The sequence below is a fragment of the Aythya ferina genome, assembly GCF_964211825.1.
Source record: "Aythya ferina genome assembly, chromosome: 9".
Lineage (NCBI taxonomy): Eukaryota > Metazoa > Chordata > Aves > Anseriformes > Anatidae > Aythya > Aythya ferina.
In genome coordinates this window covers 5,206,663-5,222,552 of record NC_140305.1, presented here as the reverse complement: position 1 = coordinate 5,222,552, position 15,890 = coordinate 5,206,663, and the positions used below count along the sequence as shown (strand labels likewise).

At 40.1% G+C, this 15,890-nt stretch overlaps 1 protein-coding gene and 1 long non-coding RNA gene across 8 annotated transcripts in view; one reads left to right on the top strand and one right to left on the bottom strand.

Moving 5' to 3' along the window:
- The first annotated feature begins 4,859 nt into the window (after positions 1 to 4,859).
- The window catches only part of LOC311441466, a 293,932-nt gene continuing 282,901 nt past the window's right edge, over positions 4,860 to 15,890 (top strand). For both annotated transcript variants that reach the window (XR_014695988.1, XR_014695989.1), the window contains exon 1: positions 4,860 to 5,076. This is a non-coding gene — a long non-coding RNA (uncharacterized lncRNA). The remainder of the gene's footprint in view (positions 5,077 to 15,890) is intronic.
- Positions 8,686 to 15,890, bottom strand: part of SPHKAP (SPHK1 interactor, AKAP domain containing) — a 70,357-nt gene continuing 63,152 nt past the window's right edge. For 4 of the 6 annotated variants that reach the window (XM_084529628.1, XM_084529632.1, XM_084529633.1 and 1 more), the window contains 4 exons: positions 14,513 to 14,599; positions 12,406 to 12,458; positions 12,137 to 12,321; positions 8,686 to 10,881 (listed from right to left, as the gene is read on the bottom strand). In XM_084529628.1, the coding sequence (XP_084385754.1) occupies positions 10,738 to 10,881; positions 12,137 to 12,321; positions 12,406 to 12,458; positions 14,513 to 14,599 (469 nt within the window). In that variant the 3' untranslated portion in view covers positions 8,686 to 10,737. The remainder of the gene's footprint in view (positions 10,882 to 12,136; positions 12,322 to 12,405; positions 12,459 to 14,512; positions 14,600 to 15,890) is intronic. The other 2 variants (XM_084529630.1, XM_084529631.1) reach the window with 1 other exon arrangement.

Genomic DNA, 15,890 nt, shown 5'->3' with positions numbered 1-15,890 from the left:
AGCCCGCGCAAGTCCCTTAGCATTCTGGTGAAAAATAGCATGAGCCTCCCGAGCTCTGCAGAAGGGAGATAATGGCGCTTCAGTGGCTGTTGCAGCAACTAATTTATCCGCCCGAGCATTGCCTTCTCCCAGTCCTTCCACCCATTGCTGACTTTGTATATGTATTACCGCATAGGATTTGCTTCTTTGTGCTATAGCAAGCTGTAAGCTAGTTAATAGTTCTGCAAGGCGTTCATTCTTTACATCTCTTAAGGCAGAGTCCTCTATGCGATTAGCTATGCCTACTACGTACAGAGAATCAGATACTACATTTAACATAACATCTTTCCATTTTATAAAAGCGCATACAACTGCATAGAGCTCTAATGTCTGTAATGAATCGTTGTCCCGGCCCTTTAACATTTGATGTTGCCAGCCTTGTTCGTCTTTCCATGTTATTGCAGCAGACTTGGAGCGCTTCCCAGCGTCCGTAAAAACAGTTACTGCATCCACCAACGGAGCAACCGACCGCTTGGGCTGGGTTATCCATCCTTGGTTTTCCATCCATAACAATGTAGTTGATTGTAATGTCCTTGCCACTATTGTGGCGCCATCCTGCAATAATGCAGCTTGTAATTTTTCAGAATTCTGTATGTACCATTCCAAGTCACCTGGCTTTATTGGTATCCAGATCGTACTTGGCAGAACTCCGTCTATTTGTAGTATCCGATTTCTTCCTTTCTTTACTAATTCTGATAACGTGTCAATTTTTTCTTGAATTGTTCTTCGGGGTTGCAATGGGGGAGCTATCCATTCCAATACCACAGTTTCCACTCCCGTCTCCCCCGTTTTTATTTTTTGCTGTGTGATAGCACCCATCAAGTATTGCGGACCACACAGAATAGTAAGATTGAGTGGCCTGTCAGGTATGCATCGATGTGTGACACGCGTTGTAATCAATGATGCAATTTGTTGTAATATTTCTGACTGTTTTTCTGATAATGTTACCTTTGTGGCAGGGTCGGTTCCTTTTAATAATGGCCAAAGGGAATTCAACAGTTCATTTGGAATTCCGACCACTGGCCTAATCCATTGTAAATCTCCCAGCAGTTTTTGAGCATCATTGAGAGTTTTGATGTTCGATCAGATGGTAAGTTTCTGAGGCTGAATAGTGGAATCCGTAATTTTCCACCCCAAGTACTTCCAGGGGCTTGTCTCCTGAATTTTTTCTGGTGCAATTACCAGTCCCATTTGTTTAAGAGCAGCTGCCAGAGCATTTTCCTGTTGCAGGGAAAATATCTCCTTCTGGGCTAGCAAAATATCGTCCATGTAATGGTAAATTATCATTTTGGGCCATGCGCGGTGAATTGGTTGAAGTGCCGCATCGACATAGAGCTGACATAAGGCAGGTGAATTACGCATGCCCTGAGGTAATACAGTCCACTCAAATCTCTGACATGGCCCTTCACAATTTATGGCAGGGAGTGTAAAAGCAAACCTCTGTTTATCATTTTCATGTAATGCAATTGCAAAAAAGCAGTCCTTGAGATCTACAATTAACAATTTCCACCCTTCTGGTATCATAGCAGGATTAGGTAACCCAGGTTGCAGTGCTCCCATAGCACACATTTGACTATTAACTGCTCGTTAAGTCGTGTAGCAAACGGTATTTCCCTGATTTTTTGGGAATCACAAAAACCGGAGTATTCCAAGGGCTTGTTGACAGTCTCAGATGCCCTTGTTGATACTGTTCCTGTACTAATTTATGAGCATGTAAAAGACTTTCCCATTTTAGTGGCCACTGTTCAACCCACACAGGTTCATCAGTTTTCCATTTAAGTGGGATTGGGAAAGTCCAAGCAATAGCCACACCTAAAAATTTTGATGATCTGTCGTGAGAACCGCTCCCATTTGGGCAAGGATATCTCGCCCTATTAACGCTTGTACTCCCTCAGGCAGTGATAAGATGGATACACTGCAATTTACCACCTTATCACCTATTGTCCATTGCAGCACTGGTGATCAACGAGCAAGAATCATACCTCCTACTCCTGATACCGTGGCACTAGACTCAAATGTAGGCCAATGTGACGGCCAATCTTTTGTGCTAATTATCGATACATCAGCACCAGTATCCAACAATGCCTCAATTTGTATTTTCTCATCCTTTAAGCACACAGCGACCTTTTGTCGTGGTCTTTGATGCATACCAAATGTCAATAGCACCACTTTTCCCGTGGAGCCAAATGCTCCCTGTCCTCGATACTTTCCGGATTCTGGTGCTAACGATTCAGCAAGATGAGGCAATGGGATTAATTGTGCTATTTTTGTGCCCTGCGGCACATGAATTGGAGGGAACATTGCAGAAACCATAACTTGTATTTCCCCAAGGTAGTCCTTATCAATAAGTCCAATTAATATTTGTAATCCATTCATAGTGGCAGACGATCTCCCTATTAATAGAGCTCCCACGGGTTCACCATTAATAATAATTGGTCCAATAACTCCTCTCTTTACCCTGGTGGGTCTCGAATCCAATAAAGTCACATCGACTGCTGTTGCCAAATCCAGGCCGAGGCTCCCTCTGGTGGCTGGTCGGAGAAAAGGGGAGTCGCTGCAGATGGTGCCGGTGCTGTTGCTGCCGTTGTCGCAAAAGCCGCTTTTTGTGTCGTCGCGGGGCGGCTCTTCCCGCTGCTCCGGCCGTCTCCCGACGCACCTCGTCGGCATGCCGAAGTGCTATGAGTATTTGATTGACAGTTCTGGCACCACACTGATTCCGTTTTACACTCCCGTCTGATGTGTCCCGCAATACCACATCGAAAGCAACGGCGCTGCGGTGCCGATCCTCGGCCATTAGAACGTCCTCCGGGGGTTTGCAAAGGTGCAAGGGCGGCAGGCACTTTAGACTGCTCGTTCATGTTTTCACCTAATTGTTTTACTGCTTTTATTAACATAGCCTGTGGACCTACAGGTACCTGAGACATTCTTTCCAATCCTTCCTCTATTGTCCAAGTACTCGGCAACGTAGCTAATATACTTCGAGTTGAAGGGTTACAATTTTGGAGTGCACATTGCTTTAATATAGTGCCTTTAAGATAATCGGGAACTCCCGCGGCTTGTATTGCATTTGCTACTCGATCGATAAACAACCCGAATGGTTCCTCCCTACCCTGTTTAATTCCCATGTAGGACGGTATTCGCCCTGGTTCTCTAATTTGTTCTAATGCCCTTCTGGCTAGATTCATGGACACCTTAGCTTTGTCCGGTCCCAAGAGTGCCTGCGCCTCTGTTCTAAAATATGGTCCCATACTCATTAATTCGTCTAATGTAACACCATACAGGGGATCTCCAGGCGCTCGTATCATCACTACTGCCTCTTGGCAGACACTGTGCCAATGTGCATTAAACAAAAGTTGTCGATGCTGTGTTAAGATTAATTTCATTGTGCTGCGAATATCTCCTGGGAGTAAAATATTTGTTCCCCAAATATAGTCTAACATTTGACGAGTAGGTTCTCCTTTTAGTCCAGACTCATTTACTGTAGATCGTAATTGTGTCAATAATTTCCAATCCAAATTAGTCAACTGAGCCTGTACATTTCCCTGTGCATCTGGAGGTGAGTACACCACCGGGAAGGCTGTTGTTATCTGTGCTGCTATCTCAATATTCCCGTCCTTCATTGCCTCATGAGCTATTCTTTTCCATGTCTCCTCCCTATCCTGTACATTGGATTTAAATGGATTTGTCGAAAATGAATTTGTTCCCGATTCCCCACCCACCCTTTCTCTAATTGTGCGGGTGGGGCTGTCGGTGGCTGTGAAGATTCTTCTTCCCCCTGATATGGGTACAGACGTTTCCCAGCCACCCGAGGTCCCCTGTGGAATTATAACTGTTCTATATGATGGTGGAGAGGGGTAAGACTGTTCCTCAGCTCTTTGTTGAGTAGAGGAAGCAGCAGAAGTCCCCCCATTCTGACTGGATGATCCTAATTGCTCTGTTAGGGCAGCAGCTATTTTTTGTCCAGCTTGGTGTGTTGCTAATGCATTAGTTACCGCCTTCCATGGCTTCATTAATTTTCTCGCCACCTTGTTATCACTAATCACCTCATCAAATAGTTTGTCCCCGAACTTCCTCCACTCTGCTTGTTCAAACACCATATCAGGATTTAAAAAACAACCCTTAGCTACCCCATAAGCTAATAACTCTGGCAATTCCTTTTTACAATATATACACTGTGTGCTCCGCTTTTCTAAAAAGCATTTGTGCAAATCATACGCCGCTTGCCTCTCCATACCTTTATATGCGTCGGTACCGTTGCAGCCTTTGCAAGACCTCGGCGGCGCTTTCCGGCGGGACCCTCTATGGGCTCGTCCCGGGTGCGAGGACTCCCTTTCCGAGCTGCGGGTGCGGGGATTTCAAGTTTTCGTCCCTTTCGCCTTTCAGGCGTCGGGTGCGGGGATTCAACAATTTTGTAATCCTTTTCACCTCCTGAGCTGCGTTGCAGGACCGGTTCCCGTATTCCGTCGAACACGTGGCCCAGGATCACTGCCGGCAGTGTCCAAATCCCGTTCAGACCAGTCCCTGTTCGGGCGCCATTTGTTGTCGACGGAAGGAAGACACAGACGCTCAATATGAGTGAACAGTGAACTTCAACTTTAATGGATAGCTCAGTCGCCTTTTATCTAGTTGGAAACTCATACATATTCCTAAACTAAACTCAGGATTGGCTAACATTTCCCGCGCTTTGCAGTTGCTACCGTCCTGCCCCAGGGGGCCTTCCCGATCGCCCAAGGGCATCGTGTCCTTGATCCTGATTGGCTCTCAGCCAGCTGTGTACGTGCCCAGACCCATGTAAGCTAAGTACGGTACTTCACTAGCCTATTGCCTCCCAACTGCCCAACATTCACATGTCCCACTTCACTTAACCATTCCTCAACACTAAGGATCATGGCATGAGCTGCGAAGTGGATAATGAACTCCTGCAAGTTATTTGCCATCGTACAATGAGCTCTCTCCACCAATTGCCAACACGCTTCACCTGTGCTCAGCTCTCCCACCTCCTACCAGAGCACCTGAAGCTGCAGCTGCTCTTTTCAGGTGAGTAGCAAAGTAGCAGAGCTGAGTGGTGACCTCTGGCAGGCTTGGAAGAAGGGATGAAGAACCAAAGAGGGTAGGATAGAAGAAAATAAGTGATGAGGTATTGAGTAAGAGAGACAAGGAAGAAAGGAAGCGTGTAGCAGAGAATGCACTTGAAGGTACGTGTTTATATTGTGTATCTTAGGGTGGTTGTAGAGTTAAAAATGTTAAGTGTAATGTGAAGTAGTAGTGCTGGTACGGTCTGGCTCTTGCTGAATGCTTGTCAGTATCTTTAAGCATAAATGAAGAAACAAAAGTGTCCTGGAAAACACCCTGGTTGTTTCAAGAAATGTCATCAGTGGGAGAACTAAGCAATGTGCTGTGCCTCATTTAGAATTAAACCCGTAGCAGGAGACAAGGTGGCTAGTATTAATGTTGCAGTAATGCTTGTGGTGTTTCCTTCTGTCTTGTGCAAAGACTTGTGGTATCAGAGTGTCTCCCTAATCTAGAATTAAAAGGGTCAGGAAGGACAATACATTTCTGTTTTATTTTAGAACTGATCAAAACCCCTAAATCAATTTGCAACTTTAATAGGAGATGTGAAATGGTGAATTCTGGTTAACGAAAGTGGAGAAAACAGAGTATAATGAAACGTGCAAATACTGCTCTATAGTTAAAAACTGAAATTTGACCTGCTGTAAAATGATCACACAAAAAAATCTTTGGACTGTGAAAAGGAAATAGATTTTTGCTTAATCTTTGTGTTATTTTCTATTTTCTATTCCATTATTAATTTTCTCCTGTACTATGCTAGCGATTCAATGAATCAAACACCTGTAGTATCTTCTAGCTTTTGGTCCTTGTCCTATTTTTTATGATAAAATTCTGACTGAGTTGAGGTTTCACAGACAAAGCATTGAACTGGGAGGCCGCATGGACTTTATTTCTGTTTCTCTTCAGGTTTCCTGAGGGAATAGAACTACTTTTCCTGTTATGTTATCCAGGTTTCTTGCTCAAATGTTTAATACATCTGCTCCAATTCACAGCACTGTGGAAAAATTTACTGACTTGGTACTTCAAAAAACTTAAATGGTACACCAGGTATATGCTTGTGTATGTGCTAGGTGTATACTCGTGTATGCTTCGATGGTAGGCTCTCTACACCTTGATTTACCCACCCGTAGATTTAATACATTATACAAAGACTTATCAGGAGTGCGTTCTATAGATTTATCATTCTAAAACCATTCTGTCTATGAATGAAACCAGCTTGATACCACTTCAGTCTTCACAACCAAAATTTCTTGTGTGTGCTCTAACTCTGTTGTCTGGTACATTTTAAGTCTTACCAAAGCACTTGGCTTCTACGTACCTTGTGCTCTCCAAGCTACCACTTGAGTGATTCCCACTTGTAATCACAGAGCAGATGGAGTGGAGCGAGGTTTTCAGCATCTTATCGAAACTCTGTCAGCTTCACCCCCTGACATGTTATTGACAAGCATTACTGCAGGAGGCTCCTGGAGTTTGCTGCAGTAAGGACTGTCACAGTGGAAATCAAATTTGCTTTATTGTTTCTGTCCTTTAGACCTCTTAATCCTTCTAGCATTTACCTCTGTGAATATACAAGTTTCTTTTTACGGAGAAAGAAGCCCTTAGCTTGTGTCATGTTGTTTTCCCAGGACAGTACATACATTTTGCAAGACAAGGACAAAGATTTCCATGTAAGTGTATGAGGTGTACTTAGACTTGACATATGCTTTTCGTGTCTCTTGAGATTCAGATCCTTTTCTGAATATGTGAGGATGATGTTAATACTCATACCCACTCAGGTTTTAAAAATGGCATTTTGCAATAACTTGCTTTTGTGCTCCTCCTGTGTGGTCACTTGTATTTCCTGGGTAGTCAGTGAAAGGATATGGAACATGCCCTGCGTGGTTGGATGTTCCAGTTTGCTGTGCTGTACTGTGTGATTTTCAGCTGAAGCTTGGAGGAGGGCACGGTACCCCTCAGCCAGACCTGTCCTACACAAATTGTTTTAAATTAGACAGCTGGATTGTCAAACTAATTAACTGTCTATCCTGCTAAATGCTTGGCAACTACAAGGTATTTTCTGAGGGCCTATTCCTAGTGATGGCAACGGCCTTAGAGTGGATTTTAAACGTTAATGCAGTGGCATTGTGAGTTTGCTTAAATGTTACTTAGGAATGGCTCTGGCTTGAATTAAAATTTCCTTCTCAGTTGGACTTTTATTTTTTATAATTTATTAAGTGACTTATGTGGGCTCTTGATTTCAGTGTGGGTGGTTTTTGCTGTTTTTTAAAGGCATTTTGAACATCAGAGTGTAGGATTCATTGTGACATCCCTATACTCATGTTATGCATCTCTGTGTGAAACCAGACAGGAGAAAGTTAAATCAGCCTCTCCGGAAAGTTATTTGTGGAATTTAATAGGCTAAATGTAAATAGGCAACAGTTTTCATTATTGACTGCGATACAATGAGTAAGCTACTGAAGACTGTCGTAACACTGAAGATTTCTCACAAAATGGAGGAAGATTGTTTTTCAGATTCTAATAATTCCACTATTGAAAGCACCCTAAGCTAAACCAAACTAAATGCAAAATCTTTTTAAATGCTTGTTTTTTCAATAGGTAGTTCTCCTGTGTAATTCAGGTATTTACAGGCCACGTTCTGCACTTTGTTAGCTGGGTTGTACAGCCACTACTGGGACCTGCACTGCACCTGCTGCAGAAGCAAATCTCATGGGCTGCTTTGGATAGCCAGGGATTCCCTGAGTATTATAGGGCTTCTCTCTTTACAAAATCATGGTGCATCACTTTCAAGTACTTAATCAGGCTCCACTTGAACCTATGCCCAAGTTTTGCATCCTTTCATCTGATTAAGAGTCACCTCTTTTTGTTTATTTTATGGGTTTAATTTGATGGGTTCTAGCTTTTATGTTGCAAAAGACAGTGAGCAGCCACTCACTGCATCCTCATGGTATTAACAACGTGCATCCCACTCAGGTAAACAGGCTAAACCGCACATAATTTACTCTAAGGCTTTTACTAAAATCTTGTACATCGTATGAAGTTCTTATGTATTTAAAGTTGACTTGAATTTTTTTTCAGGATATATCTTTTTAATAGTGAACAACAACTCCTGTTCTAATTTAAACAGCTATGTTAAATGTTGGTTTCCTTTTTTTGTTTAGCAGTAGAAATACCTTTCCATCTAGGCAGTAGGGAAGTAAATATTCTTGCAGACTTTGACAGAAGAAACTCTTTAATGTCTGTAAGCATATAAACTGTAAACATATTAGTAAGCACTAACAGGGTTTTGTTATGTTGGCATTATTCTGGGGTTAATTCTTTGCAATGAATGTGTAATTTATTTTCTGTGATAGCAAGAATGTTCTGATTAGCCTTATGTCACCTGAATGAATTGTGGAATGTGAGGAAAGCCACTGCTCTGGGAATGAGGTAAAACCCAGTGCTGCTTTAGTTAGGGCTGTGGGTCAGATGTTTCATTCAGAAGCATTGCTTTGAGAAGCAAATAATGGATGCTACAGGGATGACATGCAAATATTATTTAATTGGTCGAACATTTTTTTTAGGAAGACAAAGACGACATGTTATAACATAAATTTATTTCTGAACAAACTGCAACATTAAGAACTATACAGAGAAACTGCATCACGCTTACAACTTAGTCATGATATTTGTGCTTTGTAGGATAAGTAAACATTAATTCTATCACAGCAAAAAATTGATATACTGACAACTAACTGTATTTGGCTTAAAATAAATACACTTTCCCATTTATTAACTCAAAGCACTTTTATATAATACTTGGTGCTTTTTACTGACTTTCAGCCTCGGAAATGCTGAGCATTCAGTGTTACCACGCGTGTTGGTGTGAGTTGTGGATGTTCAGCAGTTTGTAGGAATAAGCCCAGTGACTGCACAATTAAGTTTAGTGTATGCAACAAACTGACCTTTATCTCAACAGTAAAGAGACCTCCACTGTTCTGTATATGTTGCAGAGATGTAGAATTTCTCATGTTATTTAATGTTCTGTATTAGGTTTCACTGACAATTTGTTTCTCTCAACAAATGAGTGAAAATCATTCAACTTCATGAATGGTTTTAAAGATAAAATTGAGAATAATATGGCTCTTTTTCATAAATTATTTAAAACTACTTCAAAATCTTCAAAAATAGTTAGTGCAAAAGGATAGTTTTCTCTTCCCCCCCTCCCGAGTAATAGTACAGAAGCATATATTGTTATATGGAAAATAAAATCTCTTAAATATTTTATTGGGAAAGGCTGGTTTTCTATTATGCTATTTGGGAAGGGAGAGGCAAAAGATAAAGATTTTCAAATAAATAAATCTCAGAAGAGCTTTGATGTGATAGGTTATATTTACCTTTAAATTCAAAACCAATCTCTTTGGCAGAGTCGAGAGTATCACTGAGCACATGATACTAACAGATCATCTCAGCAAGAAGATGCTGTAGTATATCTTATCAAAGTTATATAAATGTTATAGCAATGTGAACTATCATACATAGTCCAAACACTTGCATCCAAAATGAACAAGCACGTGTGCTGAGATTTTAACAATCATTTTGATTTCTTAAAAATCTTAATTTTCATAACTTTCTGTCGAGGCAGCACTCTTTTCAGATGTGTATTTTTTTACTTTATTAACAATTTACTTGATTAAGCTAGAACTAAAATAATATTTTTTCACTACTTTTAACTCATATGTAGCATGTTACATGGTGCTTTAAATAAAAGCACTTTGTGTAACACATTTACTATCATCACTCCCTTTAACCAGGTAGGGACACTGAGGCACAGAGGTGAAATGACTCGCCTGAGGTCACCTGGCAGGCCTGTGGTGGGACAGGACTTCAGAAACCCGCTGCCGTGACTCCCATGACTCACAGAGCTGTGCTCGGGAACATACCAGGCATAGAGATCCCAAACTGCACTGCCTCTGAGGGAAAAGAAATTTCTTTTAAGGGTACTAACTGAGATTCTAGATCTCATTTCCTTGAGAAGAATACAGGGATGGCAAACAGCTATGGGAGAGAAATAACTGCATGGAAATAAACTGAAATGTGTTTTCAGTAGGCTTTTATTGTGCCATCTAACTGGAAAGATCTGGTGTGTTCAAAAGTTTTTACCCCTTAGAAGACCTTGGAGGTTTGGTTTTGTTTTAATTTTCTAGGGACATGAGTTTCTCTGTGCATCCTGGAACACACTTAGGTTCTAATAGGTAAACTGTACAAACATCAGTGTTGTTTTAGAACTGAATGTTAGCATACTATCCCATTTCAGCTGATTGATTTAATCAAATTGATGAAAATGGATCTTATTGGAGATTTAAGTCTTTACTGTGTAGTCCATTAATTCAGAAGGCTAAAAATCCATCCCATCCTAGTACAGTACATCCTATAGCACAATATGTCAAGAGTCCCTCAGGATACAGAAAGATACAATACGCCTTGGTTTCACTTTGCTCAGTGCTCAGCTGTGAAACAGACGCGTGCTGTTTCTGTAGAGTTTGTCTGTCTTTGCTCGTTGTACTCAGTGATGTTTGAAAGTCAGAGCGTTACACAAATCACTGCTTATTTAAACTGGATTAAAACAAAAATGCCAACAGGTGAACTTTCTTAACCCAATTCAAGGAGCCAATCAAACAGGCTTGGTGTCATCTCTCTGCCTTCCTCACTGAGCTTGCAGTACTGCACCACAGCATGAAAGATATCGCCAACCTTCCAGGACTTCCGTTGAACTAGTTGCACAACATCTAAAAACTAAATTAGAGGAAAACAAACAAAAAAAGCGATAGCACTTAGGATTTGATTAGCACTTTGCTAAGGTTTTGTTAAATGAATTACATGCAAACAGCTGTGAGACCATCCTTATGTACAGTGCTCTATCAGCGAAAGCGAGAACAGTGAAAGTGAGCTTGCTACAGAATCAAAACCTATAAACAACTCACTCTTAAAATAATGAAAATGTGGCTATCCATTTCACAGAAATATATCCTCCTTCATTACCATCAGTTATATTTTAACTTACATTTATGTTTCTGTATTTCCACCCAGTGTTTCAAATATTCAAACAGTACTGGTGAGTGTTTCTGGGTAAACTGTCACACGAAGACTTTTGCCACAGTTGTGGTTGAATCATGATTAGGTTCTATATTTGCTTGTTTTGTTTAGTCTCCATATAAATCAAGGGTTAAATATACATTCTTAGACAGCTGTAAAAAATCCTGAATTTTGTCCACTTTGTACTTAATAATGGGCTTCACAGTGTCACACATCTGGTCCCACTTTTTTTCAGCAGCATATAAATGAAAATCAAAGCTTTTCATTTCCTTGAATTTCACAATCAATATCTAATTAGCTTGCTCCTTCTACATTTCCAGTTTTAAACGACACAAGAAAATATTGTGTCTCTAGTTCGTGTAGCTGTTTGCTATTTACATACTGAAGCCTAAACTTTTAATATGTATTTTAATGATACTTAATAGGCGCACGATATCCAAGAGCACTGTTGTAGGCAGGATGTGCTTCATTATTCCCTAGTGTATTTTTGCAATTGAATTAACTGTTTGCCAAAGCACATGGGTGAAGCTGACAGCTGTTTCTTTAATTAGATGCAATTTGGACTGTTGATGCTGAATGCATTTTAAATTATGTTTGTGATTCCCAAATGCATGTACTCAAGAAAATCAAACAATATCTCTGCTACTCAAAATGATCTTCCCATAGACATTATTTTAACAGATGAAAATACTGATTTGTAATACTTTTTTTCGTTAATTGATTTGAGTACTGTGACACTTCTCATTAGCTTTAAGGCTTGAACCAATCTTTCTGACCTTGGAAAAGGTCATTCTGGTTATTTCTGAAATGTTGTAGATAGCATTTAGTGGTGTCTCCAGCAGATTGTGAACTGATTCAGGAATAAAATTGCTTTTAGGCTCAGTAACTTCAATACATCATAACTGTTACTGTGATTAAAGTGAATTAATATTGTGCCCAATTCTGTGAACGCTACCTTTTCAATTCTGTTTTCCTGAGATTTTTTAAAATAGATGGTTGGGATTCCAAGTTCAGAAGCAGCTATCCACTGCAGGGTGGCTCGAAGCTCTGCGTCAGGGCATTCTGGTTCCAGATCAAAATTTATCACCAAGAGGTCCTTCTGACAATTGGCTGTTCCCACTGAGAGCCCTGAAGTACTTTCTGGAAAAATAATTCCAACAGTTATCGTGGAATTCTATGTATTAACTTCAAATTGTATGCTGTGATTGATAAGGTTCAACTTACCCTCTGTATTTTCTGTCTGTTCTTTAAGGAAAACCTTTTCTTCTACTAATTCACTTAGAAACAAACAACAACAAAGCTTGTTAGTGATATTTAGGAACAGTCTACAACACCGCATCATGATGGACAAACTTCTCGCCCAATGTAAGACCTAGAAAACTGCAAGAAATATGCTAAACAGGATAAAATAATAAAAGGCTGAATATATTACAGTAATTTAATCTGTAAATCAGGAAAAGCCATGGGAATTGCAGTGTTATTCCTGTGATATGATGAAGTACTTGTACCAGTTGCACTACGTGTTACGTTTTATCTGCGTATCTTTGCGGTTTATGTAATGACAAAGAGAATGGCATTATGGTAAGATGCAGCAGGTCTTGTAACCTAGGGGGAAATACTGAATTTCCAGTGTCTGCGTTTTGCAGTGCTATAGTTGTTGGGTGATTTTTTTTCAGTTTTGCTTACTAGTTTTATTAATTTATATTAACTATTATTTTTTAACAGTTTAACTATTTTCCATAGCTAAACACAAACATAGCTATCAATGTCTTCAACTACTGCTCTTCTCAAATATATTAACTGTTTGGATAAACAAATTCTGCTTACACTTTGCAAAAATTTCAAGACTTCTCTTCTTAATGTTCCATTTTTCCTGTTAAACTACAAACCCTGGCTACATTTTCACTGCTTCAGCTTCCATTTCTGAACATAATGTCCACGCTCCTGTACATGTGGCAGGAACCTGAAAATTCATGTCTGATGTTAGTTCTGGCAATCACTTTGTCAGTACTGCAGAGTTGGCACTTAGGTATTTCTGGGCTGTCCTGTTCTGTCCTCAGCGAAGGACAGCAAGACATCGTTTCCCACATGGGAGGATGCTACCCTTACCGCGCTCTTTCACAGGCTTTCAGAATCTCCCCCAAGGCTTCAAAGGACCAAGCATATACACACACTTGTGTAGTGGTTACTGCAAGATGTGGAAGAATAAAATGGCAGTATGCAGTCTATGGTTTGTCATGACAGAATCATAGGTGCCTAATAATGTCCCTTCCATCAGATTTTATTTTACCAGTGTTCTGTTTGAACAGCAGATGTATTCTGGGCCTTGACTTTGATTTGTGGAAGGACGAACTGCCCTGAGTGGTGGTGCTGTGTTCCCCAACATCTGTCCTGCCAGGATCTCGTGCCTGTTGGCTAACACCTGTGAATAGCCACTGAAAGCTAATGAGGAGTTGGAAGTGTATCACTTTAATCTTTGGAAATGTCAGGGAGAGGGGTGACCTTAAGGAATGTGTGTAGGAGGTATCGCTGCCTACTGTTAAGATGGAAATGTTTTAACGAGGTTAGTGTCCTGATCCAGAGAGAATGCATGCAACTCTACAGAAATACAAATGTCTGGGTTTCTGACAAAAAAAAAAAAAAAAAAGAGCTTCTCAAAAGCAGGATGGTTTGTTGTAGAATAGCCTGGTAATGAGCTATAAAGGTCTTCTGATATAACTGACTTCACAAAGTTTCTGTGTTCAATATGTGATCTACAGTCTGTATGTACTCTTCTGCAGTGGCCATGCCCTGTCTTCATCGTGGCATTCACCAGCTGACTGGTACATATCATGTTTCAGGGTACCAGCATCTTCAGGCAAATTCTTACACATCTCTTGACAATTACTTTGTATGCTCGATAGAAAAACACCCTGAAACAATACTTAAGACATAACTTAAGCCAAATTACAATAATAATGCCATATATATATATTACTTTAATTGATCTTTATTTGCTTGATCTTACTTGCTCTTACATTAAAGTTTTGGTAATATTTGAAATTTCTCAGAGAAGAAAGTTCACACAATGTGAAATGGATGCTCAGAAGGCTGTCTTCTAGGCAAAACAGTTGGATCCATATTCTCAAGAGGTCCACCTGGGTGGGCTTTCCTGTAACTTTTCACCGTCTAATGCTTCCACACTGCACAGACACCTACTTGTGAGCTTTTCTGAAACTAAGGGCAGGCTAAGCAGCAGGTGCAAAGCAGGGCTTGGCGCATTTTAGATGGTGTAAATGATTTGCAGTTAAAATTAGACTAAACATCAAATCTCACTTCAGTGACTACTTACTTAATTATAGGAGAAGGTGACATGTTCTCCTGATAAATTTCCAGGTCCATAATGCCAAGACTGCTAGTTGTACTGCTGTTGCCATTGCTGACAAAGCAAAAGTTTAAATATTAGTGCCAAGCTGCACTGAACACATCTCTATACATTTTTTTTTTCTGTACAAGTAAAGTGAGGAGGCAGTCCCCTGTTATGCAGAGTTCCACAAAATCAACTGTGCTCAGCAAGTGTTTCCCAGAATGCAGCACACTAATCTGCTCAAAATAATGAATTTTTTATTAAAATAGTTTTAGGCAGATGATGTATCAAGTGATGCTGTGAACTGAAAAAAATCATAGACTGTCTTCTTGTGAATAGCTTATGCAATGAACATTCAGTCTCAAACAGAAAAACAGTCTGCGTGTGTCCTTGAAAAGAAAGATTACCAAGCATAGAGATGTCCTGGAAAAACTTGCAGAGACTCAGATACAGATTCAGAATGTGTTGAGTTAAACCAAGGTTTGTTTGTGTATGTGTATATAGATATAGGTACATGTATATGTATGTATATATACACACACACTGAGGTTGCCTATTATACTACTTACCTGTTGGCTGACTCCGTGCCTGTAACCAGCAGCAGTTTCAGCATATTACATCCTACCCTACGTACTGTCAGGGATCTGAGGCTGCCTCAGGTAGAGTGATGGTCCCTGATGCTTCTGGCTACTCTGAAAGACTGAGACTTCAGTTAAAAGGCAATGCTCGTTGGGACCATTAATACCTCGAAGTATTCTTTGGCTGCTTCAAAAGGATGAAGTATAAAACCTAAGAATACTTGGAAAAAATAGCAATGTTATAAAGTGAACAGGTACTACATGCTTGACAGTGAATGTTTACACAGCTGTAATAGTCTGATGAACAGGTTGTGAATTTGCTGGCTGCTAGTCAGTTAGCATCAATGAATTCTGTGCGTTAAGTAAACTTGAACCAATTAATTTACACTAGAAAAGCAGATAATAGTATTATTCCTTACATCTGAGGTATTGTCTAGACAATTCTTTTCTCCATCTTTTTTTTTTTCCCCTGAATCAAGGTCAGTCTGCCATGCATTCAGACTTCAGAGACAATTTCAGTTTCAATGCAGAGCCAAATGGCACAATGCATTAGCTCTCTTATACCAAAGATTTCAAGGGTTGATACTACAACGAGGTGAATGTTCACCCATTTTTTTCAATGAGCCAACAGTGCTCTCTGACAGACTCTTCTACCTGCTTTGTTACCATAGTCTTCCCTTCCTGTCTTAATACCCAAGAGAAAGAAGTAATTACTTGACAATATTTTTTAAAATCTGATTTAAGATCAGATTTAAGGAGGAAAAAAAAAAAAAACTTGAAGAAAG